This window comes from Porites lutea, chromosome 5 (genome assembly GCF_958299795.1).
Source record: "Porites lutea chromosome 5, jaPorLute2.1, whole genome shotgun sequence".
NCBI classification, from domain to species: Eukaryota; Metazoa; Cnidaria; class Anthozoa; order Scleractinia; family Poritidae; genus Porites; species Porites lutea.
In genome coordinates, this window is record NC_133205.1 from 42,783,355 (window position 1) to 42,809,512 (window position 26,158).

Here is a 26,158-nt window from a genome sequence, read left to right on the forward strand (position 1 = left end):
TTTAGGGAAATTAAGAAAGAATGGAAGAAATATTCTTATCTACAAAGCAAAAACAAACAAAAAACTGTTTTATTTGAATTTAATTGCATGGGAAGCTATGAGATTAAATTTGTCTGATTTTAAACAAAAATTCGACGATTGCTCGACTTTATATTTTTCATGCAGTTTACGCAACAGGACAGCTGGAAGAAGAGGACGGCAAATCGCTTGTGCGTGACGAACGTGAAAATGCTATTACTTGCGTGTTTTGTCGTGATCTTCAATAATATCAATGTTTTTTGGTCTTTTACAAAAAGATCTGTTTAAAAGAAAGTGAAGTTTGACGAAAAGTTTTTTCAAGCAAAATTTTTGTCACGCTTGTCACACAAGGTTTTCCGTCTTCTTTCCTCTCAATTCAAACAAGGCCTACGATAGGGTGATGCTCGATTTACCGAGTTAATATATGGTCTATATGCACTATGTTGCAGTTAATTATATTATTGTGTTACTTGCTTTTCACTTTCCATACAGTAAAACGCCGTGAAGAAGAACCTAGACGCGAATTCGACTACAACCCCGAAATGATCCCCAATCCAGGTATGGGGATCATTTCGGAGGCTGTACAGATTTTTCCTAGGAGGCGGTCAACCACTAAGGAATGACGTAACTGACTGGTGACGTAAACAAATTAGTCCAGTTGTATTAGAAAGCTGCAGGTCATCTCGGGGGTTGGGGGGGGGGGACCGCACTCCTGCACCCTCCCCCTAGATCCGCCCTGCTGACCATGGACTTACTGTCAAAATATGCATGCAGGAATTCATTATGATTTTATGCAAGTGCTAAATGCCGTCTACTTCCAACCCCTCGTCAAAAAATAACAACAAATTAATTGATAAAAATAAAAACCTCTCTTGTGAAAAGTACGCTCTCATTGAGAGGCACAACTTAAGTCGTCTTAGGGTACCCCCTTTATCATTGAGTGAATCAATAACTTTCTAAATACAGAATTTACAAATGCAAATACAAATATATAGTCATTCGATTTTTGACATTCCTTTCGCTTTCAATTGGCCAAGCTGCCTGCGTAGCAAGCGTTTCCGTGCGATTTCGGAGCAAACAACGAAGAACCAGTTTCATTTCTCGCGCGGCCAAAACTGAAAAGCCAGTTCCTCTTTCTTTCCTTGCCCTGAAACCAAACAGAAACGCTTGCTACGCAGGCCACATTTAACTGTTTTCCACTCCACTCAAAAAATCCTTCTAAAAAAGGAATCGTGACGTCTTGCTGTGGAAATCCCAAATTTAGAAACCTGATGAGATAGTCGCACTGGGGAGAGTCCCAGTGACGTCACTAAAAAGCAGGTTTGAAAGTGAAAGAACATTGAAAGAGTACATCCTCTTTCGGAGCCTAACAGAACTTTAGACCACACAGAAAGATCACTTCGTCAAGATATAAATATTCTTCCAATCTTTAAGCTTGGCTAAAACGGTTCTTGACTGAATTATTATTATCTTTTCAAGGTAAGCAACTCGGTTATTGTTTAAAAATTACCTATAAACTCAGCTGAATGGTACTGACTTCAACTGCTAGAGGAGGTTTGTTAGTTTGACTTAGTACATGCATTGTGATACTAATAGTCGTCGGTGGCTAGTTTAAGAATATGAGAGAGGCAAATTAGTTCGCGAATCTGGGAAGGTGTTTACGAATTCAGTATAAAAAGTTTTCTTTCTTCCTCCGCTTGTCAAAACTTTTAAGAAGCAAAAAGGTCGATCATTTTAGTCAGAAGTATCTTGAACCAATTCACTTAATACGAGTAGCCTGAATTTCATCCGGTTACATTGAGTCGTTATTACTCCCTCAGTTGCTGAGAGGAGAAAACGACTCCGAAGCATTTGGATGAAATTCAGGCTACTTTACGAGTATTGAATTTTTTGCAAATGTTTACTCTTGAGGTTTTTATGTCAGGGACACGATTTTCATCATCAAGGCCGCCATATAGAGAGGTTTTGTGGCTGTAAAAAGTTGCAAAGAGTCGAAGTGAAAATTTAGCAAACGAACTGTGATGATACTCAACAACTAAGGCGGAAGCGGGAAGCCCGGAAGCTGACTGGCTCCGCGATGCTTGACTCATTCAACCGTGCTGTCTTTCTCTTTAAAGAATATCATAAAGGCAGCTGACAAGGACCTAACAACTGGCGCACATTTTGCCCATGTTACAAGTATAATTCAGTATAAAAAGTCTTTATTTTTCTATTCTTCCTCTGCCTGTCAAAACTTTCAAGAAGCAAAAAGTTCATTTCAGAAGTGTCTTGAACCAATTCACTTTTAATACGAGCATTAAAGTTGTGCCAAGAGCCATAATCCTATTATCAGTATTATGGCTCTTGAGTTGCGTGAAAATGCTTTATGTCGTAGTGGGGTTTTGTGGTTGTAAAAAGTTGCAAAGAGTCGAAGTGAAAATTTACCAACCGAACTGAATAGTGAATGATACTCAGCAACTAAGGCGGAAGCCGGAAGCCCGGAAGCTGACCGGCTCGATGTTTGACTCATTGAACCGTGCTGCTGTCTTTCTCTTTAAAGAATATTAATCAAGGCAGCTGACAAGGATCTAAATAACTGGCGCCGATTTGGCCTTGTTCCAGGGCAAAAGTTTACACATAGTTTTCTATGAGCTGCGTTTGTTTGTCCGTTTATCTTAATTGAATCGTGCTTAGTTACTCCTTCATGTAGTGTATGTAGTTTGCCAGGAGCCGACTCCTGAGTGTACCTATTTTGTTATTTCGATATCGATCGATGGAAAAGCCGAACGAAAATATACCTTTGCATTCTTAGAAACTCAGAATTTGAAAGGATTGCCTACATGCACGAGCATTTTATTTCGAACAATCTTGAGACGGGTCATTTAGCCCTATTATACCCATAATGTGTGAAAACCATTTTATGCTAGATATAACTGGGTTAGACCTCCTTACAGAAAATAAAATTTGGTCGAAATAACCAAGTTGATAATTATGGTGAAATAGGCAAAAGCAGATTTTTGGAGATTAATTATTAGACTCTTCAAGTTTCTCTTGAGCTACTGAAACTAAAAAAAATTCCTTTCTGCAAAAAAACATCTGTTACTGGCCATTTTCCCGTTAGGATACGTCCAGGAACCGGTAAAAATAAACTAAAGTGCATTGAATCAAAATCGTAAGCACCAGAAGCTCCGTATGAAAGCAACGAGGATGCTCGTCGCATTAGCGCTGGGTGGTAGATATTGCCGATTTGGGGTTTTCCGGACGGAAAGCCATACAGATGATATCGTTGAGGTTAGTGGGTAAAGAAGTCCAGACGTAGTTAATCGATAAACCGATAATCGATAATAATCGATATCAATCATCGATAAATATCGATTTCCGATATCATCGATAGAAATAGGTAAAGATAAAAAGTTGTGACTTCGATTAATATGGATGATTTTCCGATGGAAATCGAAGATGAATTTTTTTATAGATTGTTATCGATAACTATCGATTCCTATCGACCATTATCAATTTGTTAATCGATAATAATCAATAAATTATTTTATCTGTGACTTCGATTTCCGATATCAGCCCACATAAATCGGCGGGTTAAATCGATTAATATCGAGGATATCGATTGATTTCCGATATCGATTTTTATCCATTAACTACGTCTGGTGAAATATTTGCCAGCAACTAAGGAGGAGGAGGTCGGGTATTCAATTCTAACATTTTTTGGCTATTTGCCTCACCTCAGCTCTTACCTTGCTCACGGAATTGTTTATATGTGTCAGTGTACTCGCCTTTAGAAGTCAAACAAAGCCTGTCACGCCCAGACTGGTCTCTTTTGGGTTTAATGCAAGTGTTTTCGAGGAGCATCCCAATACGCAGTACACATCTAATGCGAGAGTCATGTCCAAACCCCTCCCCGCAGGACTTTGCCTAACGCTCAAGCATTGAATCTTCAAATAAGTCTTTTTTATTATTCATTTCAGCATGGCAGTGATTGTCTCTCCTTTGGATGCGCCAGTGGAAACGAAAATAGGTGAAGCTGAAGAAACAACCTACTTCTTTAATAAGAACGAGCATGCAAAACGTCTGCTTGAGAACCTTGCAGAGATGCAAGTAAATGGGCTTCTCACTGATGTAGTCGTGCGCACTGGATCAAAGGACTACGAAACTAACTTCCATTGTATGTTACTCGCAGCATGCAGCCAGGTTGTGAAAAAAAGACTTGTTGAGAATGAAGAAAGAAGTATCGTGCTCCAAGAAATGAGCCAGAGAAAGCTTGAATTCTTCAAGGGTTTCATCTACAGATCCAATGTCATACTGGACGAAGGCATTATAGATGACCTCCACAATTTTGCCGTCAAGTATGGCATCGACGACCTGCAGGCCATTTGTGAGAAATACAAACATATTCGAGAGGGACCGAGCCACCAGGTGGAAATTGCTTTCGATGATCAGGAAGAGGTACTACTGGAGCTGTTTAACATGTTTCTGGAAAAGAATTTCACAACAACAGTTTTGGAGGACGAAAAGGGACAGACCCAAATTAAGGTGCATGGGCAACTCATTGCGGCAGCCTCTTCGATGTTAGAGGAACGTCTTGAAGATTCTTCAGCAAGAGATAACGATAAACTTCGGCTAAACATCTCGTCAGACGCCCTTGCAGAATTTGTTGACTACATCTACTGTGCAAAAGTGACTTTGCGACGTCAGAATGTCCTAGATCTACTACAAGTTGCATGTAATTACGAGCTGCCAGCACTAGCAAAAGTATGTTGTGAATGGGTAGCTGCAAGACTCGACACTTTCGATGTGGTCCGCACCTTGTGGTGGGCTAAAGAATTGGATTCTGCCTACACGGAAGATTTGGAAAATCCTGCAAAAAGCTACATAGTCGCCAATTTCAGCGAATTAACAACAGGCCAAGAATTCAATTTGCTGGTTTATGAAGATCTAAAGGAAATTATACAAGATGACAAGCTAAGCATCGAGAGGGAAGAAGACGTGTATGCTGTTGTAATGAAGTGGATAGAATATGACAAAGATTCCCGTTTACCGTTTCTGTGTGATCTGTTATCCTGTGTTCGCCTGGAGGTCACAAGCAGAGAGTTTTTGGCTGAATTGGAGGATGACCAGCACATAAGACGGTGCTCTGAGTGCTTTCAATTACTTGGTGAGGCTCGACAGAAGCTAGCTGCTGACGAGGATGAAGGAAGGCCTGCCTTGGGTGAATACAAAGATGACTATGAGAAAGAAGTTGAACAAGACACACTCTCAGATGACGCTTCTTTGTCTCAGTTCTCAGATGATGAAACCCTCAAGGATTATGAAAGCTTACCTGAAGAATATTTGCCTCAAGATAGCCTGCCCCAAAGCCGCGAGCTAAGAGACCTGCGTCTGCGTAAGGATGGTCGACCGGATATGCGTTTGAAAGAAAATCGGCGGTTGTACTTAGCAAAAGGAGCGAATAAAAACGGCAGCCCAGATAGAAGGATTGGTGAAAACAGAGAAACAGTGCTGATGAGTAGTCGCAACGGCAAGGAAATGTGGCCCGACCGAAACGAATCAGTCATTGATGATGCGTCTTCCGTTTCGTCATCAGAGGAAAAGATTTCAGATTTTTCCGATGACATGTCTTCCGTTTCATCACCATTTTACCGAGGACCATTTCCTCAAGATTGTCTGCGCGACAGCGAGGTGACTAGAAAGCATCGACTTCGGAAAGATGGTCAGCCAGATATGCGATGCAAAGAAAACCGAAAGATGTACCTGGAAGACGGGATAAACAAAAATGGAAAACCGGACAGAAGGCTCAGAGAGAACAGTATAGAAGTTCCTGGCCCATTGAAGAAGGACGGCACCCCTGACATGCGTTATAGAGTGAACAAAGATTTCTTTGGTCGTAAAGAGCGAAAACCAGAGTCGCCTTACACTCCCAGCAAAAATATTCAGAGAGCTGCTGGACAATTGAGAAAGAACGGCGCTCCAGACAAAGGCGACAGAGGAGCCTTGGAAAGTTCTTGTGCGAGAACAGTCTCCTTCCAGCTGCCTTCCACCCCTAGCGGCTTTGTTGGGCCTGTAAAGAAAGATGGCACTCCAGACATGCGCTACAATGTCAACAAACAACTATACAGCGCATGCTCCGCCAGCAGAAGTATCCAAAAGAGTTCTCCACGTGGACCTCTGAAGAAGAATGGTACACCAGACATGAGGTACGCTGCAAACAAGCAAGCGTACAGTCGTGCGCCGTTGTCGTCCGGGGCCTGCGGTCCCCTTAAGAAAGATGGCACCCCTGATATGAGGTTCAAGGCCAATCGACGTTGAAAGAAGGTGTTTATTGGAAAATAGGAAGACAGTTTTTCAAAAGCGACACACACTGACATACTTGCGTTGAAGATGAGTTTATGCTGTGGGTTCTTGGATCTCTCTAATAAACGCCACGCTTCACAGCGCAGAGGAGTACAAGACCTTCTTAGTTGTTTTTTTAAAACAACAGAAGCACTGCGATCACTAACTTCAGAACTTCTTTGAAGGAGATCACAACAGAAAATACGTTCGTGGGTCACTCAAAAAATCTTACTTACTTTCATCGAGACTAGTTTACTTTTGGTTCTCATGAAATAATATTCATAGCCTCAGTGTAAGTCAAGACTTTTCCTGCAAATAGATAAGTTGTTCAGTATTCAGTGCAATGTTCATGTTTAGAAACGTTTATTTGAAGACTTTCGAACTAATGTTGTAAAACGAAACCCCCTTACTGATCAAAATAAACCACGAGGTTGATATCTTACTAGAATCTTGACCACGATAAAAGTAGGAATTACGAACTGCTTCAGGCAGGCCCCAGAATCAAATAAAATGAGGAAAAAAAGGGTGGTGCCGGAGGGAAGGGAGGGAGAATAATGACCTTACCAACTTTAAGAAAAGAAGAAAATCAGTGCAGGAGCATTTTACATGGCTTGACGAAAACATATTGCTTTGGATCTTTCCAGATTATGCTTTTGTATTAAAGCATTCTGTAGTCACTTGACTAAATACAACAACTGTCAGTTCGGGAAACCATAATAGCAACGCGTTTGTTTTGACATCAAGCTTTTATTGATTAATGTTTAAGTCACTCTTCTTTTACCCCAGTCATCAATTAATCGATAACCATTCGTCTAACGACACGATCTACAGTAAGAACAAAACACCTCAACGGGATTAAAAATCACTGAAAAGTACCGAAACAGAGTACTACTAAAAACGTCAAAATGAACCCCTGCAAAAGGAAACTCGGTTTTTCCTGTGATATTTAAACATGCAACGGCCCAGATTTTTTCGATACGTTAAGATATATTTGTTAATATGATAGAGCTTTTCATCCACAAGGCTGAAACTTCTTGTGATAACAAATAATCGTTCGACAACCTAACATACGGATATGTTCACACTAAGTGTATTATCTTCCTATCAGAAGGACGCAGGTTTGGTTGAAGCTACCTGTGAGCGTTTACACTTAACTATGCTGGCAATTTTATCCGTAAAATTATCCCGTGAGGTGTCAAGTCTTCAGAAACAAAACAGCCCTAAAGTATTACCATGCAAGACTAATCTAGCTAGAGGAGAACAGTTCCTCGCAGAAGGTTTTATAGTCGTAGGCTCCCGGAATCTCTCGGCCCTTGTCATCAACATACGGGTTCATCCGATCAATACAGTAGTCGGCCTGCTCCTTGGTGAGGGACTGGAACGAGAAGGAATTCAACAATTAGTTTATGAGGGTAGGAAAGCTTCAGCTTCGGCCACGGCCATTGGCTTACTGTCATAACAAGTCAACTGCAACGGACTGTGACATAAGCTAGGGATCTAAATGACGGAGGCACCTAGTCTAGCCTCCCACGCAGGCGTATTTAGGGGAGCTCGTTTTTCACCCCCCCCCCCCCCCCCCACCCACCCGACAAACGCCTGCTCAACCGAAAACAACATTCCCTTCCCACTGTTTTATTTGCGTGGTAAGTGACCAATCAACAGTTGTACAATGAAGTGCTGACAGGCTAAACATGACTAAAACGTCACCCTAGAGTTACCGTTTTGTTCTTTTCTTCCCTTCGCTAAGGTTATGCAGTGTATGGAGTCTAAAATTTGACGAACTCTTATTTTTGCCTCTCTGAATCTAACGTTTATTGCAGGTCAGAAAGCTTTCCCTGTGTTTCAAGCTGATCGAGTCATTCAGATTGTGGTTAAGGTTAACTTTCCAGAATTTGGGACGTACAATGTGATTGGCTAAGCTTGGGAAAGGAATGTTGCCTTCGGTTGAGCAGGCGTTCGTGGGGTGGGACGAAAAACGAGCTCCCCTAAAAACGCTTGCGAGGGAGGCTACAACTAGTCAGAAGGGGTGGTAGTAAATTTAGACGAGATTTTCACTGTTATAAAAGAGTCGCCTTTTATAAGACATACTGGAGGAGACAACACATGCTGAATAACACTTCTCTTAAGCGGGGAGACGAAATGACTGAAACAAATACGTTTGAATCGTCGATGAGTCAAAGCTAAGACATTTCTTTAGGCATTCCAAATACAAGGTTTACTGAGGATTTTTCTCTAACAATTTTGTTAAATAAAGTAAAACATAAAAATGTGGACTGAATTGAGAATGAGACGTTTTTCTCTGCAATTCCATTGCACTCTAATCCGTACCTACAGTAGACTAGCAAAGTTGTACAAATTACCTGGTAAAGCTCTGCCTCGGTAACGTACGGACGTTTTCCACCCTCAGTGAGTGCTTTGAAGGCGTTGATGACCTCTTGACTGGAGCCAACATTTTCTGTCTCACGGCTGATCATGAAAGACATGTACTCTCCCATTGATACAACACCATCACTACACACAAAAAGAAACAGTTGGTAGTCAGTAACAGTGTTATAGGTCATCAACCGTCCAGCCGGTTCTCACTGCTGGAATCAGCAAAGTCGAATGCATGGTGATATTAATGAAGAAACATAAGACAGTTTTAATATTTCGGGACCAGCGTAGGGCAGTAAAGAAGAACTACACTGTAACGTAACTATTGTATATGTGCATGTATGCCAGATCATTATCCTGTTTCATATTCTCACCCGTTGGGATCCACCGTTCTAAGAATGGCTTCAAACTCAGGATCTTCCTCGCCCTCCTCCACAATAGACAGATCATAACCAAGCGACCGCAGGCACGACTTGAACTCCTGATGATCCAGATAGCCAGTTTTGTCCTTGTCAAAGTGTCTGGTAAAGAGATATAAATTGAGCCAAATATGAACACTTCACGTAAAGAGCATAACAGTTTTCAAAGCAAGTAGAATGTAAAAATTTCCCTTCACCTCTAACCAGCCAAAAAAGACTGAAACGCCTGGTTTAAGTGTACTTTATGAATTTTAGTTACAATCAATGCATCTTACTGATAGAAGGTGAAAGAAATTTAACATCTGTTTTTGAAAAGAACGTTTCCTTGATCAAGACAACGACCTGTCCTTTAAAAGCACCGTTGAAATCACAGGTCAAACATCTCGCTTTTGGAGCCAAAAATAACTCACGATGAAGTTTGCACAGTTGAGTGAGCGTGAGGGAGAAGTTATTTACCATGTAGTTTTTAGAATTTCAAAATTCTGCAACTGACATTTAAAGCTAATTTAAAAGTTTTAAACAAGCGAAGACACAACCACAACTTACTTGAACATGATAGTGAATTCTTTGAGCGTTTCTTCGGACACACCAGTTGTATTGCGGGCCTGGATTTGTTGTTCCAGATTGTGTTTCATGCGCATGGCAAGTTGATCCAGCTGATCCCACTGTTGAGCAAGGTCTACTGTGCTATGCTCCGTGTATCTAGACAACAAATCAAGTGCACATCAGAAAAACATCAGATGTTAATCACGTGAAAACAAAAGGCACGAGACACGCTAGACTCTGTACCACACCTTTTCAAGAAAAGACAACGCAGACGGAAGAAAATTTTCTCTAGCCCTTAAGGGTACGGTCAAGGATTATAACTCACTTGTTATCCAAGATGAGAGCTTCTTCCATCTGAGCCCCAAGATCCTCAATGATCCTAAGGTCCTCTTTCCTATCAGCGATCTCAGCACTCTTTTTCTTCACCTCTGCCAACTGATCTTCCAGGTCCCCTTGCCCATCAACCATTGCAACCCTGAAACAAAGAGAAGCGTCAACAAAATACTGCCAAGATAGGATTTTAGATACTAGCATTCGACGAGGAAGTTCTAGCCTGCGTCGTAGAAAGTTTTACGAGTAAGAAAAGTATAAATAGGTTATTTGCTGGTGCGGGAGGATTCAGATGAAGCAACATCCTGGATAAGTTTTCCAACGGCATTTTCCTTTCGACAGACTAAACAAACTATTGTAGGTCACGGTAAACGGCTTTTGTCCCTCAAAATTTCCCCACTATGCCGTACACAAACTGGCTTTGAATGCGCGAGTCAAAATGCACAGAGGGTCATCACCTTGTCGAAATTTGGCAGGCATCACCCTCCCTGTCCGTTCTCTCCCCATTCTCCGACTCACTTTCTAAAACAGGACAGTGATGCCTCGGAGAAGGCTAACACTGGCCCACGGACAAATTTAACCAGAGGTTTAGTTTCGTCTGTGGCGCAGGTTAAGAAACTCCGACGTGTCCAATTTTGTATTTGCTAACGATTTTTCTTACCTCGTGTCAGTCAGCCAAGCATGGAAGGCGTTGGCTGCCTGAGCGAACTCCTGCCTCAGATTGTCATTGTACTCTTGACGCTGAGCTTCCTTGCGCAGATCATCCTCGCGCTCCTAAACAAAAAGTTAAAGATATTGATAACAATACTTTGGTCCACTAGCGGTTTAAAATGAGTGCTGAATGTTAGTTCGTGTTTGCAGTCTTTTATGAGATCGACTAATTTGCGGCTTTATTAGAGTAGTGAATATCGCTCGAATTTCGAAGTGTTTCATGTCTTTACCAAGCGTAAACAAGTCAGCATAAAATGTCAAAAGCTGTTCAAGGAGTTGAGTTCGAATAATGAAGCGGTATTTCTGTGCGCGTGCTGGTATGTGGATGATGATTTGCATTTGCTGTTCTTAACAATTGGATAAAAAAAAAACTTCCCGCCAAATCCTCTTAACCAATAATAACTTGATTGTACGCGTTCTTCCCGCGCTAGGGGTCAGCGACTCGAATATGCTTTTTTTTCGTAAAGTTCACTGGTGATCGTTATGTTAAAACTCTGACGGAAAGCAGAGCAGAACTGTTTTGCCATTTGTTGTTAAGGGTCTTTCACTTCTTTATAAAATTAACTTGATGATGTAATTGTTACCCGGACTGCGGAAACGCCAATAGGAGAGTCGCAGCTATTTGCACAAAATTCATTTGAATAAAAAAAGGCAAATCTCAGATGTAAAAATACAAACCTCGATTATCTTCTGTAGATTTTCCCAGGTATCCTCCAAGGCCTCCATTGTGAACCAGGTGTACCTAAACACATGAAAAGCGTCAAATATTAGCGTTTTCATGTTGTTAGAAACTTCATGTCTTAAACAGAGAGACAACAGCGTCCAACTCTCCTCTAAGTGTTTAATCACTTACGGGTTTATGGAGACATTGTAGCTCTTGATCTGCCGATCCAGCTTACGTAACATCATGATATCATCCTCAGCTTGGTCCAGAGACGCTCGGAACTGAGTGTGCCCATCTTGCAAAGCCTTGTGGGACAAGAAAGGCGTTAATTGTAAGTTTGGACCTGCTGTAGCACCTTCTGGCAATATAACCTGTCTCAGCAGGAGTTCAGATAGTGGAAAATGGCCCGAAATTGAGAGCGGAGAAGGAAAACCCTCGTGGTGTTTTCCTGCTCACTTTTTCTTTCCGCCTTCCCCACCATCTAAGAGCCCGCTGCGTTCGTTATCGTAAATGCACGTGACGCTTCGACACGAACCCTGGGGAAAATCGCTAGCCGAAACGAATAGTTCGAACACTTCAATTGAACAGTTCGTTCGATTGAAGGTATCTTCTTTTTTTCCTAATAAAAAGCCTTAAGACATCCTAATAGTAGTGGCATTGTCAGAGTACCAACAACCCCAATGATATAGAAACGTATTTGCTACTTACACGTATTTCTTCAACAGAGTTGCATCGCACTGGATCAGTTAGGTCTTCCTCTGCATTTTCAAACCAACTGTTGAAAGCAGACGCCTTCTTGGCGAACAACAGGAACAAGTCCTCAACCTAAACAGACAGATACACGATGATTACCTGTACTGCAATGGTACCACGATAACACTCAAGATTTCACGTTTTACGAGGTTACGAAGTACGATCACACTCACGATATGACTTCACGAGGTCAGCTTTTTAGCTTCAAAGTAATTTCGCACAGCTGTAGCTGACACAATTCCAGTTCGATTTAACCTATACTTAAATAATTATTAATAAACAAAGACGAGGCTAAAATATTGATTTTTCGCTTCTTTCACTTAGAGATCGAGAAATAAACACTTGTCAACAGTTTCACGACTTTGCAGGGAAATAACCGTGCAGCTTTCATTTACCTTCTTGTACTGATCCTGTGCATGTTGAAGCCTTTCCTTACGAGTCCTAGAGTCTTCCAAAAGCTGTTCCCACCTAGAAATATAACAACAGCAATGTATTGGCGTTGCTTATTAAACAAAACAGGGCCCTTTGTCTCTCTTGTCCCGTGAGGGGGGCGGGGAACAGGGAACAGGGGATGGGGAACAGGGGTAAGCCTTCGCGTTACTTAGACTGTTCACAGTCCCCTATTTTTCGATCGTCGAGATCGAGCGCTTTGCGTTACGGGCGGCCATCTTGGTTTCAAATGTTCCAAGTTTAGCCTAGCGATGAGTGTCAAGTCTACTTAGGTGGCGAGTGATTGGTTATGCTAAAAGGACGTTTCCAAATAAGGCTATCACGCTCATCAGCCATTGGGTAGAGGAGTTTCTTACCTCCTAATAAGGTCATCATGACGTTTAATGATGGCAGGTGTCTGTTCGTGTTGTGATTGGACCAGCTCATCCTTCAGCACTGTCACGCGTGCGATTCCTTCGTTTTCAAACGCTTGGAGACCAGAGTCAAAAGTTTCCTAAAATACAAATACTAAGTTATAAAATATGAAGGCATAAACGGTAAAACGCACATGTGCAAATAGCCTTTCTTCATGTCACAAACCTGTTTGGTGAAAAGAGTCTGCACAGAAGATAAATCTCGTCCCAGATCATCTGACCGAGCTATTCCTTCCTTGTCACCTACAAAAGATAAAGAATTTGTTGAGCACTTTTAACAGACACTGTGAACAAAGGCACCTTAGTCTAGAACCATATATGACAGTTACAAAGTTCTTGGAAGACAGCATCACGACAGTCGAGACCACTTCGCTTGCTATGGTCACTCGCCATGGAAATCAACGTTAGGGAAGAAGTTATTGTAAATGGCAAAATCACAACTTGCTAACAAACAAATATGTCCGCCAAGAATTACGTATAAGTAAAACAAAACAGCGATAAACTTTCAAAAACTATAAGGCCGAACAATTTTCAAAAACCCCGATTGTGATCTGTTTTAATCTTCTTCAATTTTCTCCCTCAGTGCCTCTTTTGTATTTACTATGTCATTTAAGCCTTCCTTGAATGTTCTAAGCGGTTATTTTTATGTTCACTAAATAAGGTGGTCAGTTCCCACCGTATGAATTCGGCGAAATTGCGTTAATAGCTTCGTTGATTCACTGGCACTTTGAGTCTGCATCCGGATAACATTTAACTTTTAGTCCCGCTTTGGACAGAGCAATAAAGGACACATCCGAACAACATAGAGTTTGAGAAATGGGAAAATGAATGAAATATAACTCAAACACGTTTTAGAAGAACAAATTAAACAAATGTAGCTCTAACCAATCCATGATTCTACAACATCTGCCTTCCAGTTGAACTGCAAGAAAGCTGAGTTGTCGTTCAGTTTGGATTTCCGATAGGATGCCATCCTCCCCAATTCCTGCAGCTTGCTCTATACGCAAAAATAAACGAAACAGTAAATAAAGACAATTAAAATAAATAAAGACGACACTTGTTTGTTGCTAAAAAGAGCAGTCAAAAGAGGTTTGTTGTAGGATAAGTGGAAATGATGACTACAGAAAGATAAACAAACGTTATTACCTTAATGGATGAAATCCTGTGTTCAATCAGTTCAGATTGGTGATTTCCCTGAAAAGACGAAAAAATATATTTCCTTACATTAGCATCCCATGGACGCTACATTTATACTCAAGAGTACTCACAGAGTTTGCTCTGAAAACACGACTTCCGACCAAGCCTCAGGGGCAAATCCGTCGACCACATTGCTACTTAACAAAACTTCATCTGTCGTAAATTAAATTAGTGGTAATGTCTGCATTGGAAGGATTTTGCGGAGTGGAAACATTTTTTTTCTTAATAAATATTGGGCTTCCTTGGAGGTGAAACTATCACAAAGCATTATTGAAGTGAACTTCATGACTAACCTTTTCAATCAGCTTATTTCCAGAATCTTCAATGTCCTGCACCCTCTCCCTATGAACCTCCAGATCAGTCTCAAATGCTTCATGTTTCTTAAGAAGACCCTGGTTAAAATCAAGAAAAAGTTACGTTTGTTTCCATCAAAGAATCCTACTGTATTTAAAACGGTTTAGAAAACTTAAAATGATAAGCGTATAATATACCTAATTCAATAAAGGTTACTTTGGCAATGGAACGTTGAAATTGGGGATTTGGGGATACGGAACTGGTTACCCACTGCAATAATCTGCGTGAGTGACCGCCAAACAATAGCTTCCCAATGCGCAATGGCAGTTGCCCAACGCCCAAAACAACCTTTATTGAATCAAGTCAATTCATACTGATATATACGGTCTATTCTGTGTTTGATTCCGTATTTATTCCATTAAACACCGCGGCGTTTAGTAGATTTGGAGTGTTTCCGTTTTTGTCTTAGATCACTGCCAACAATTACGATAAATCATTTGCACATATTACGTAAATAAGAAAGATGTTAAAAGTTTCAATGTCTCGCTATTTTTGTTGAGATATATAGAATCGTGATTACCTGAATGGTGTATAAAAAAAAGTTGTACCGTTTTTTTATTATAATCCTCGAAAATAAGCCGCATTCTTTTGATTGGGAGGGGCGTTTATTCAAGGGCGTCGTTTATTGGTAATTTTACTTCCACAGACGGCGATTCTTCGAGAGCAGCGTTAAATCGAGTGAATACAATATGTGAGTTTAATTCTTACCTGAACAGCAGCCAGCGTGTCACCATAGTCGTCACTACCAACAAGAGTATTCTTTTCGTTGATCCAGGATTCCTCTTCACCCACATTTGCACTGAACTGTTGGTAGGCAAGAGACTCGTCCAGCTTGTGCTGTCTAAAGAAATAAAACCAACACAAATCTAAGACAGTTCCATCAAAGCAACCGAATAACTTAGAACACTGAGCTGCTGGTTTACAAGTCAACCTCTAACGCAGAACCCACAATAGAGACCATTTAACTGTTGGGCAACCATACCATCAGCTCTAGTAGGTAGAGCTGATTGAGCTCTACGTTAGTATACATGATTCAAGTCAGGGTTAATTAAAGACTGATATTTAAGTACATAAACAGGAACGTTGGCTGTAGAATAAACAATAAATTCAAGTACTGTACGAGGTGCAGCCGACACAGCACTGTACTGACAAAGCATTGCAAAAGCAGAATCTGTTTAGGGAGGAAACACTTTGTGACGTTATCTTAGACTATCCTGGTACAGCACCTTTGTTCAGCAAGATTCTTGAGCTCATCCCAGTTTTCCTGAAGCTGATCACAGCGGGCCTTGATCTCATCAGAGCTGCTGTGACCTTCATCAATAAATTTATGTCCGCATGCCAGGACAGCCTATAAGGAAACAAATGTGATTAAGAATCTAAATTCTCCATTCACTGCATTTACAGTAACAGTTAAATGAAAAATGAGATTTTCACCTGAATCCTTGCTTCATGATTGTTAAGTTCAGCTTCAAGTCGTTGGTGTTTCTTACGCAGGTTTTGCACTCCAGTCAAGTCCTTGCCATAATCTTCAGAGCTTGTTAACAACTTCTTTTCCCTGATGAAAAAATAACATCACATTTTATGTTATGCTTACAACATGAGCGCCAAGTTAGCCTTAAAGTATAATTTAAATCCAAAAGAAAAAATATCGTAGGAGCCAAAATAACACAATGCTCACGTTGGAAAAGGTTCCAAAAACCTTCCTGTAGATCTGACCATTTTTTAGAGCTATAAAACTCCGCCACATTTTACTACATTTACAGACCTTCATCACACAAAAAATGTCCTTTACATTTCCCTCACGAATTAATGACAATTTTTTAAGCACTTCACAACGTTTGGAGGAATAACTTACTTAATCCAGGACTCCTCATCATCCAAATCCCGGTAGAACTGGTGCAGAGCATTGGACTCATCCAGTTTCTTGTGGCGATCTTCAGCCATGTCCTTCACCCTACAAAAAATTATCATGTCTAATACCACTGCCTTTGACTGTTTGGGAGTGTGTTTGTGAGTGTGGTGGGGGTGGGGGGTGTAGGGAGGGAAAAAGGAGAAATAGGGCTGAAAGGTAGTGAGAAATTAGCCAGAGGGTAGCAAGCGACTGCTATCCGCAGCAGAAAGTTCGAGTTGGCTGTCTTGTAGTGATGAGCAGAATGTTTCACAAGCATTGTAACTTGTAAGTATGACAGGTTAACTTACTTGTCATAGCGCTCGGCAATGCCACGAGATTTATCCTGTAGGGAATCGGCATCAAAATGACCAACTTCGGCAAAATGCTGAGTTTGAGCCTGCAGATCTGTTATACGATCCTGAAAAATAAAAGATTTTTTTGTAAGTCGGCAAAGTAAAAATGCGACATTTTTGGCAGAAATTTAAACAGCAACATTCTAGCTTATCATCCACTTTATACTTACTTCATGGGCAGCAATATCTGCCTCAACAAGCTGGTGTTTCTTCATCAGATTCTGCACGCTTGCTAAGTCACGACCATAGTCATCTTGAGAGAGGGATGCTTCTACCTAAAATAACAAGATAAAAGGTTCATAAGTAACTTGGTGATCCAGCTAATTTGTATACAAATGTAAAGGGAGCTTTAATCATTATACAACGACAACTAGGAACTACCACTGTTTTTTTCCTAATCCTCCTTCTCCACCATGAAAGACATTGCCTCCTTTGCATTCTCTCTTGATCTCCATGGGTACAAACGAAGGGAACTTTCCATTTGTCAGAACTGGGCAGCCAGACCAATCCTGTCATTATGAGAGTTTCACTTTTAATCAAATCTGTCTGGCCAAATTAGTCATTTGCTGAATAATATGCATGGGGTTGATGGCGTGTTTTTTAGAAAAACTCTTTAAGATGGCCTATTTCATTTTTGAAATGACCGGTCTGGCTGGCTAATTCTGACTGGCGCCCTAAGGGTTCCTGTGCTGTTTCGTCCAGTAATGAACAATCCAAGCTTTGAGCACACAAAACTAGCCTCTCCAGACAGTTCGTGTCTTGCGTATGACACTGAAGACTTTATTGTCCCTTGCATAAACCTTCAAGTTACTTCTGAGTGGTCTCATCTGCCAACACAACTCCACAGGTCAGGGAATTTTATCTTACCTCTCCAAGCCAGAAATCCAACTCTTTGACATTATTGTTGAACTGTTGTTGCTGATTAGATTCCTTTAGGTGCTGGCTTTTCTCGCTGGATTTCTGTACCAAGTATTCCCACTGCTGTTGAAGTTTAGTGATTCTTTCCTTAACAATCTCCTCGCTTCCTGCACACTTCCGTTGTTCAATAAGACCTGCACAGAAAAGAGGAAAAAGTCAGCAAAAACAACACCTGTTTTCGTGTAACCAGCTCCACTTTATCAGGAAGCAGAAAAGACACTGGGATGTGGCCATCATAAAATTTGCTGGAATTCTACTTTCAAAAAGTCCTTAAGATGAGAAAGCACTTAATCTTCTCCTGAAACACAAAACTTAAAGTTGTTTCATTCTTATAATACTGAAAAAGGCCGGATACCATGGAGAAGGGATCCTGTTGAAAAGATTTTAATTGGCCGGTCAGAGCAAAGAATTTCACCAAGTGAAATAAAAGTTACAACCTCAACACATCTCCATATCTGGCTCAGGAGTAAGACTTTACGTTTGAAGAATATCATTTTTACCTTCTGCCAAGTTGATTGTCTCTAAAACCCGCTCTTGATTGGCTGACACTTCAGCTTCAAATGCCTGGTGCTTCTGGAACTTGGACTGAAAAAACAAAAACATAAAAGTTTTCTAAAAGACTGAATAAAAAAAACTTCCCCTCATCTAAAAGGTAACAGTTCAATATAATTGCCAGAGAATTGTCTTGTGCATTGTTCACAATATTCTCCAGAGATTGCAATAAGAAGAACAATTTGCCAGAAAACTACATCCATTATGGCTGATCATTTCATTTACTATCTGTCTGCTGCCCTGCATAAAGCTATTGCAGCAATAATATGATGATGAACATGACTGAGCTCAAGCTAAACATAACTGAATCGCACCTGTAGGTTGGTTGGATCTTTGTAAGATTCATCCAGAACAGTCTGCAGCTTTTCACTGACCCAAGCCTCAATGTCTTCAGCATCACGGCTGAACTGCTGAATGGTTTTAGATTCACCCAGCTTGGAACGACGCTCAACAAGTGCTGCCTTTAGTGTAGCCCACCTGCAGAGCAAAATAAGTGGAAAGAACATAAGACAAGCAGTTACAACTAGAGTTGCAATGATACCTTTGTACATGTTATGATAAAGGTAGCGTTACAAGGGTTATGATACAGTACACATTTTCTACTTTACACATTGTTGAAAGGGACTACAGTCAACTCCTTTTAAGACAGAAACCACTGAGGCCAGCAATAAGTGTCCATCTCAGAGGTGTAAAAGGGAGTAAAGAAAGGCAGGGACCAACTCTGACAACTCTAAGTTTTCTGTATCAGCAAGATGTCTGTTCACAAGAGAATTGTAGTTAACGTGTATTAAATACACGTTAACTACAACGCTCTTGTGAACAGAATATGACCAGAAGTGGGGGGAGTGGGGATGGTTTTCTTGTTTAAATATCTGTATTTGAACCTGGGGAAGAAATTTGGTGGTCCACCAATGCATAAGTTCATTGCTCCAGCCGTTTTTTGACATTATACAAGAAGGTGATTGGATTCCTAAAGTGTTCTGAAAAAAGTTGTAAGTGGAGTAAAATTTTATATCACGAATAGGAATGGGACCTGCAAATAATTTTTTTAAAAAAAGCTGTCGTTGCAATGGTGAGAGAAAAGAAAGACTGTTTTATTACCTAGCCAAAACAGTAGCAATCCTCTCTGCAATTGCCGGAGAGTCATAGTGATTAGCTTCAATCAGCTTATCTGCATTGTCCTTCAGAGCATTGATCTTCACATCCTGAACAGCCAGAGTCTTGGTGAAGTCTTCATGCTTCTTAATAAGAGCTTCTGCACCTTCAGCTGCTTCTCCAACATCTTCACTCTGAATGATTGCCTCACGGGTGGCCATCCACTGCTCCAGTTGCTCAGCATCACGGTTGAACAGCTGTTGGATTTAACCAGATAGGTTGTGTTAGTGAGACAGTTAACCCTGAGATGATCTCCAACTGGGAAGAGGAAAAAAGGCCAGCCAAAAACCACCTGGAGGAGAATAGTGATGAAAGACCTGGAGGAATTGGGTCCAAAGCTCAGGACAAGGTTGAATGGCGACGTTTGATTGCAGCCTTATGTTCCAGCCGGGATGAAGAGGATGAGTGAGTGAGTGAGTAAAACGGCTAAGTTATCAAAGAGTATAGGTAAAGAAGAAATCGTACACAGAACAGGCTAGAGTAATTCTACTGACCTGCAGTTCAAAGCATTCATCAAGCCTCTGCTTGCGAGCAGCCCAAGCCCTGTAATAAACGCATTCCAATGCATAAGGAAAACAGACATTCAGACACGGTAGACCTGTCTTTATAGAACTTAAAATTAATGAAACATTGCTTGCGGCTCATTTCAAAACATCCAAAATGCTGGCAGACATATGCCTGTTTATTGAGCAGCTGTGAGACTCATTATCTCATTGGCACAAAAGAAAATCCTGAGTCGTCTACAGACAACAAACCCCCAGCAAATCAAAAACAGGGCAGATGCTTTATCCCAAGAGCTGTTAAGAAAAATGTATTTAGCAAGTCTACTGATTCTCAGGCCTTGTATATAGAGATCCTTTTCGCTCCCCAAACGGCAAGTACATTACAAGCCAAAAGCAAAAGCAATATTTTCGATTCGGCCAGGTTTTGCACACAGTGTAATAGGGACACTTACTTTTCAAGTTCTTCTCGCTCCTTAGCCATTGTGTCCAATTTTTCACGGATATCAGGACTGGCATAGTGTTCTTTATCCAGTAACTCTTTGCCAAAATCTTCAAAAGCTTGGAAAGTACTATCACGTGCATCAATTTCTGCTCTGTGTTCCTGTATTATAACCCCGAGAGATGTCAGCATTTAAAGAAAACCACTCTTATTCATGAAGAAAATCCCTCTATGAAAATATTAAACTGTTGCCACCTTTTAGACAAAGACAAAACTAAGAGCAATAGGGATAGATCTGGTATATTTTGATCAAATAACTTAGTCTTCATCAGTCCGGAGAAGAAGTTAAGTGACAGTACAGTATCATGATCACTAGTAATTATTGCTAGTATCTTGTCTTCAAGTCATGTACATGTACTTCATTGACAGTGCTCCAATGGCTCTTTAAGTCCAGTCAGTATTTCAGGGTTTGTAACGTTTTGTTCTCTTCAAATTCCGCAACTTTCAATAACTTTTTCACGACCCTTTAAAGTTTTCTAGGACCTTAGGTTTAGTTATCACTTAAACTTTTTAATACTATCCTTGTTAATAGGGTATTTTGTTACCTAACACAGTTCAACAGACAAAAACTCATATGTATGCTTGAATGTGTGCCATTTGCTCTGTTTAAATAAGACAAGGGTGGTCTCCATATACTTGTGGTATGTTATTACCTGGTGTCTGTCCAAGAGAGCTTCAGCACTGGCCACATCTTTAGCAAGTTCATCTGATGTAACAAGAGCCATGATACCATTGATCCAGGACATGAGATCTCTAAAAATGGCAAAACAACACTAATTCACAAGTCGGAAATAAGCTGTAAGGGGCCATTGTACTGAGATCTGCTAAGGCATGGCCTGGAGACTGGAAAAGGTGGAAATCAAACTTACCTAAACTCATTGAGAAAGTTGAAGTAATCATATGAATCTCTTAACTTGCCCTTCCTTGCAGCAGCCTAATAAAAAGAAGAAAAGAAAAGAAATATTTCAACTGAAAACAATAACTTTTTAGTTTTCACTGTGAAACAAAGGAGTAAGCAACAGACCTGTTCACGTAAGCTTGCCCAAGCCTCTTCTAATTCATGTCTCTTCCATTCAATGTCCTGCGCAGCATTCGGGTGGCTGGAGGTCAGTTTAGCTGCTTCCACATTCAATTCTCGAACCTGGTGGGAAAAAATCCAGCATACAGAGCATTGTTGAAATTATAACTCTATGCCTTTGGAAGTGGCATGCTTCTGCAATGCTAAAAACAGGGATTGCAAATTTTATTGATGAGTGGAGTCACTGTGACTTCCGCTTCACAAATTTTGGAGTCATTTTGGAAAATTTGGAGTCAAGTATCACAAAGAAAAAAGCCATTTTCAGACTTTACAGCACGTGGTCCTGGCATGAATAACTATCGTGATGGATACACGGTGTAGCTGTTGGGGTCCACTGACCTAGAAAGCTCAAATCCATGATGGCGGTCATCGAGTAAACTTTGATCGTAATTTACCCTCTTCCTGTTTTGTCGTGCAGTATCATTCTTTAATTTTGATGATTTAATTAAGGTTTACAACGTTTACAATTAACGTAAATTGCATTTGTTGTGAAAAAGGTAGGGACAAAACTGTTTGTTACCGAAAATTTCTGGAGTCGAAGTGGCTCCCTGTTTGTTACCGAAAATTTCTGAAGTCGAAGTGACTCCCTCCGTAACCTCTGTGGAGTCATCTGAACAATTTTGGCGTAAAATACGCCAAATTTGGCGTATTTGCGAACCACACTTTAACAACTGTTTATCAAACCTTCTCTTCCAAAGCTGCCAAATCTCGCTCTAACACTTCATGCTTTCTCTGCAAGGCCTGGACACTAGCCAAATCACGGCCGTAATCTGATGTAGACAGTGCTGTGTCTTTTTCCGAGATCCAAGCTTTAGTGTCATCAGCATCCCTAAAAACACCACACAATCATTTAGTATAAAGACACAAAATAAAATTTGCTTTTCTCACACAAGAAAATGTTACAAAATCGAGTCAAAAACAACCTTACTTTAGAAGATCATTACTATTAACCAAGACAATGTTTTGTAGTGATAGTTTTTATTTTGTGAGGATCTTAAGAAATGGCCAGACATCCTAATGAGTTCCTTGTTTCTCATACTTTTTGCCAGGATTTCCTCAAAAGTGTGTTTTCACCCCAGTTACCAATCTAGAGATCTTAGATGTCTTTGTACCACAAACGAGTCAGAATTGAGAAGCAGAGGATAGTATCTTTTGGCTAGATTCAAGGGACAAACCCAGTATGGCCAAGAAAGCAAAGTGTAAATTTAAAATGCAGTGGAAACCTTTAGTGTCCATTACCTGTGGAATCTTTGAATCTCCTGGGCATTGTCAAGGTTTTCTTTCCTTTGTTCAGACATGACCACTAGGTTCTTCCACTTCTGATTTAGTCGCTGTTAAAGGAAAGCCAACACCTCATAAAATACAGTTATTTTACTTGCTTTGATGGAAATATAATCATTTTATATGACTTGTTAGGCCATTTTATTGATCAGTCATCAAACAATTAACCTACTGATAGAGTGAACTGGTAAGTCAAGATGTTAGATGAAGATGATTGGGACTGCTCAATTAATTATAGTGCAATGCCACAGTTTGGAGTTAAAATAAATGACATAATGAAGTCAATAAAATAATATATAATTGTCCTTTTTATAGTCAGTGAGCAAGCATTCTACTGGTCAGACACTCAGTTCACAGTTAGTCATTCAGTGGGTTATTATTTCAGTGAGATAGTAAAATGGTGAGCCAAAATTAAAATTTACGGTCCAGGAAAAAAAAAACTATTTGCTCTGAACATTCAGTCAGTCAGTCAGTTATTTTTTCAATCAGCTGGCCTTACCTCAATCATTTCACGGATCATTTCATATTCAGAATAGTGTTCAACCTTCAACTTCTCAGCAAGTATAGTCAGCTCTCTGATGCGAACCTCTTTGGAGATCATGTCCTACGTAAAAAGCACATTATTTCATGTTAGTTACCAAAAAAGACCCTGCTAAGTGAGTACAATCATTATCACATACCTTCTCAAAGTCATCAAACTTCTTTTGTTGTGCTTCAACATGCTCAAAATCCTTTCCGACCTCTTCAGAAGTTACAATGGCTTCCTGAAAGGGAATATACCCACCAAATGTCAGCACTCCAATAACTAGCGGCATAAAAAAACTTATTTTTTTCGATATCAAAATGTTGAGCATGTAAGTATGATTACTACAGTCCTTTTTAATTCCAAGCCTTGTTTGTACGGCTGTTAGAACAAATTTGAAGCATTCATGCATTACTTATTTAGCAGGAGTTTTAGTGTAATAAATATTAATATTAATAATAACACTAATAAATACTATTAATAGTACAAGACATATTGTCTAAAAGGGATGCTGGTGTCTCAGTACAAAATATTGTAAATGTTTAAGACTCCGTACAGTTAAGTCTCTGTAGCCTAGCTTTTTATATGTTAAAGAATACTTGTTTGTGCGTGATGCTTCATTTCTATTCAAGGATTGAATAACGTCTGTTACAGCGGGACTACTATAACCAGGACCAATCAGATTACAGGAAAATAATACATTCGGAGAAAGTTAGTAGTCAATCTTAATCAAAATAAACAACATAGATCGATATCAACAAATTACAACCTACAGACCTGACCTTTTGAACCCGTTGAAAAAAAGCCTGTGTTTCCTGAGAGGTCTGTTAGAGTCAATGACGCAGGCAACCGTAAACGTTAGTTTAATTTTTGACTTTAGGTCATGATGTTATTGCAATGTGGAGCAATGGTAGCAATGGTTGCTGGTAGATGACGAAACAACAGCTTCTATCAGACAAATATGTCTCCTGGGAGTTATATGTAAAGTCTCGAACAGAAAAACAAAGTTTGAATAACGTTTGCTATCAAGTTTAAATTTTGTGCTTCAAGTAACTTATTCTTTTATTACGAGCTCCTGATTGGCCCACAACCAACTTTCTTGGAATGTATTGTTATTTTCCTGTAATCTGATTGGTCACCTTTGTCTAAGTGGCCCCGGTTACAATAGTCGCACTGTAAATCAATCAGTTTAGACCTTATCATTAATCCAGGACTCTAGCTCATGAGCATCTCTCAGGAGAGAGTAACGCTGAATGGAGTCCTCCAATTTCTTTTTACGATCCTCTCCTTTGTCCATTAAGTCTTGATACCTGTCACACAAATAAGAAACAGAAAACTAATGAGTAAACATGTCGCAACTGGTTTTCCTTTAACACCTGATGCAGGATTGAGTTTACAAAAGTAATGCTATGAAATGGGTGTTTACTTATCAATTAATCCCTATTGTTTGATCAAGTTTTGAGGATACTTAGCACCAGTTCAGACGCTGTAGTTTACATAAGCCAAATCAAATTCCATTTTAGGCTGACTCAAATTAATTTACGACAGCTGAATTTATTCAGAAGCTGATCTTTAATTCTATGGGAACTAAATGGGGAAAAAAATGGGTGAATTTTGGTAACCTGCTTTGTAAAAATTTATGCATTTGTTTCAGCTCAAGAAGTTTGATGTCTGAATCAATGTCGTTCCAGAGCCACTACTCCCAGCTGAGCCAGGCATGAGCAATCCGCATTCAATTAGCCGTGTTGAATAGATTCAGATGCTGTAATTCTCATGAACTTAATTCATTGTGTTTGATGTGGCTCAGAGCATGAGAAGTATGGCTTCTGAACCGCGCCTTAGTCACAAAAAGGTTACATCCTAGTGCAAACTGGACAATAAAAAGTAATATGGTACAAGGTAGCAGAAGTGTATTAATCAGCACACACTCACTTTTCATCTAAAGCCTGCTGTCTCTGTGTAACAGAATCAACTTCAGGAGCTTGTGCAAGGATCTCTTGGGAAGCTCTGTGCGAGTCAATCCTCTTGACATATGCTGCAGGAACAAAACCCTGTCTGTCATTTGTCTCCACTTTCCACCAATCCTATGAAATAAATGGGTAAAAGCAAGGATTCAGAAAAATGTTGGTCCTTGTCCATTTTGGTACAGCAACATAATGCACTGCAATATCATTCCTCTTGCAAAGCAATCAACTGGCATACAAGATGACTAAACTGTGTATGTATGACAAACTTGATAGTCATTATTTTGAACTTAAACAAAAAGCATAATGAATTGAAGGTTTCAGTTCAACATGGTGAATAGTTAAGGCCTCTTAAGAGTGCTCTTTTAATTTGATAATTTATTATTTATTAGAATGACCATCAAATTTCCCAGATTTAGAATTTTATACTTAACCACTTGTAGTCTTTTGTAAGATGATCAATGAAAGAAATTGCAAAAAATGTAAAATATGTCAATGTAGCAGCAACCATTTTTCATGCAGATAATGTCTGACCTTGTTACTGGAGTTCAGCAGCGTTAAGACATCTCCCTTCTGCATAGATACCTCCCTTGCAGTCTTTTCTTGGTAGTCATACAGTGCAACTACACATTCTTTATCAGAGAGGTCACTGATATGAGCTGACTCCTGAGAAAAGAAATTATAATAGCATAAAACTTCAAACTTTGAAAATAAAACTGGATTTTTGATGGGGGGAGAGGGAGGTTTCGAAATTAGAGCAGAAAATGTGGTCTGTCCCTTCAACAGCTTCAATTTCGAACAATGTCCATCAATGACAGCCAGCCTTCACATCTGCTCTGGTTATTTTGAACTCCATGCTGGGGCCAAACCACCCCTCAAATCAGTCATACAG

At 40.1% G+C, this 26,158-nt stretch overlaps 2 protein-coding genes across 2 annotated transcripts in view; one reads left to right on the forward strand and one right to left on the reverse strand.

Moving 5' to 3' along the window:
• The first annotated feature begins 1,340 nt into the window (after nt 1-1,340).
• Nucleotides 1,341-6,917, forward strand: LOC140938505 (uncharacterized). The gene is made up of 2 exons (XM_073387988.1): nt 1,341-1,497; nt 3,978-6,917. The coding sequence occupies exon 2, from the start codon at nt 3,979-3,981 to the stop codon at nt 6,313-6,315; it is 2,337 nt and encodes a 778-aa protein (XP_073244089.1). The 5' UTR covers nt 1,341-1,497; nt 3,978; the 3' UTR covers nt 6,316-6,917.
• Nucleotides 6,918-7,066: 149 nt separating this feature from the next.
• Nucleotides 7,067-26,158, reverse strand: part of LOC140938503 (spectrin alpha chain, non-erythrocytic 1-like) — a 33,658-nt gene continuing 14,566 nt past the window's right edge. Inside the window, exons 25-61 of the mRNA XM_073387986.1 lie at nt 25,801-25,932; nt 25,235-25,386; nt 24,498-24,612; nt 23,460-23,543; nt 23,279-23,383; nt 22,738-22,829; nt 22,183-22,327; nt 21,445-21,561; nt 21,290-21,354; nt 21,074-21,173; nt 20,374-20,522; nt 19,913-19,961; nt 19,365-19,615; nt 18,578-18,740; nt 18,212-18,296; nt 17,661-17,845; nt 16,964-17,068; nt 16,749-16,858; nt 16,405-16,503; nt 15,984-16,104; nt 15,776-15,897; nt 15,258-15,390; nt 14,489-14,587; nt 14,145-14,192; nt 13,884-13,995; nt 13,165-13,241; nt 12,942-13,078; nt 12,531-12,603; nt 12,091-12,207; nt 11,572-11,687; nt 11,397-11,460; nt 10,669-10,781; nt 10,003-10,152; nt 9,678-9,833; nt 9,087-9,233; nt 8,700-8,850; nt 7,067-7,714 (exon numbers count right to left, since the gene is read on the reverse strand). Coding sequence (XP_073244087.1) covers nt 7,586-7,714; nt 8,700-8,850; nt 9,087-9,233; nt 9,678-9,833; nt 10,003-10,152; nt 10,669-10,781; nt 11,397-11,460; nt 11,572-11,687; nt 12,091-12,207; nt 12,531-12,603; nt 12,942-13,078; nt 13,165-13,241; nt 13,884-13,995; nt 14,145-14,192; nt 14,489-14,587; nt 15,258-15,390; nt 15,776-15,897; nt 15,984-16,104; nt 16,405-16,503; nt 16,749-16,858; nt 16,964-17,068; nt 17,661-17,845; nt 18,212-18,296; nt 18,578-18,740; nt 19,365-19,615; nt 19,913-19,961; nt 20,374-20,522; nt 21,074-21,173; nt 21,290-21,354; nt 21,445-21,561; nt 22,183-22,327; nt 22,738-22,829; nt 23,279-23,383; nt 23,460-23,543; nt 24,498-24,612; nt 25,235-25,386; nt 25,801-25,932 — 4,368 coding nt within the window. The 3' untranslated portion in view covers nt 7,067-7,585. The remainder of the gene's footprint in view (nt 7,715-8,699; nt 8,851-9,086; nt 9,234-9,677; nt 9,834-10,002; nt 10,153-10,668; nt 10,782-11,396; nt 11,461-11,571; nt 11,688-12,090; nt 12,208-12,530; nt 12,604-12,941; nt 13,079-13,164; nt 13,242-13,883; nt 13,996-14,144; nt 14,193-14,488; nt 14,588-15,257; nt 15,391-15,775; nt 15,898-15,983; nt 16,105-16,404; nt 16,504-16,748; nt 16,859-16,963; nt 17,069-17,660; nt 17,846-18,211; nt 18,297-18,577; nt 18,741-19,364; nt 19,616-19,912; nt 19,962-20,373; nt 20,523-21,073; nt 21,174-21,289; nt 21,355-21,444; nt 21,562-22,182; nt 22,328-22,737; nt 22,830-23,278; nt 23,384-23,459; nt 23,544-24,497; nt 24,613-25,234; nt 25,387-25,800; nt 25,933-26,158) is intronic.

Bases quoted from the DNA above. Each gene is read 5' to 3' on its own strand.
- LOC140938505 (XM_073387988.1), top strand. From the start codon at position 3,979: ATGGCAGTGATTGTCTCTCCTTTGGATGCGCCAGTGGAAACGAAAATA.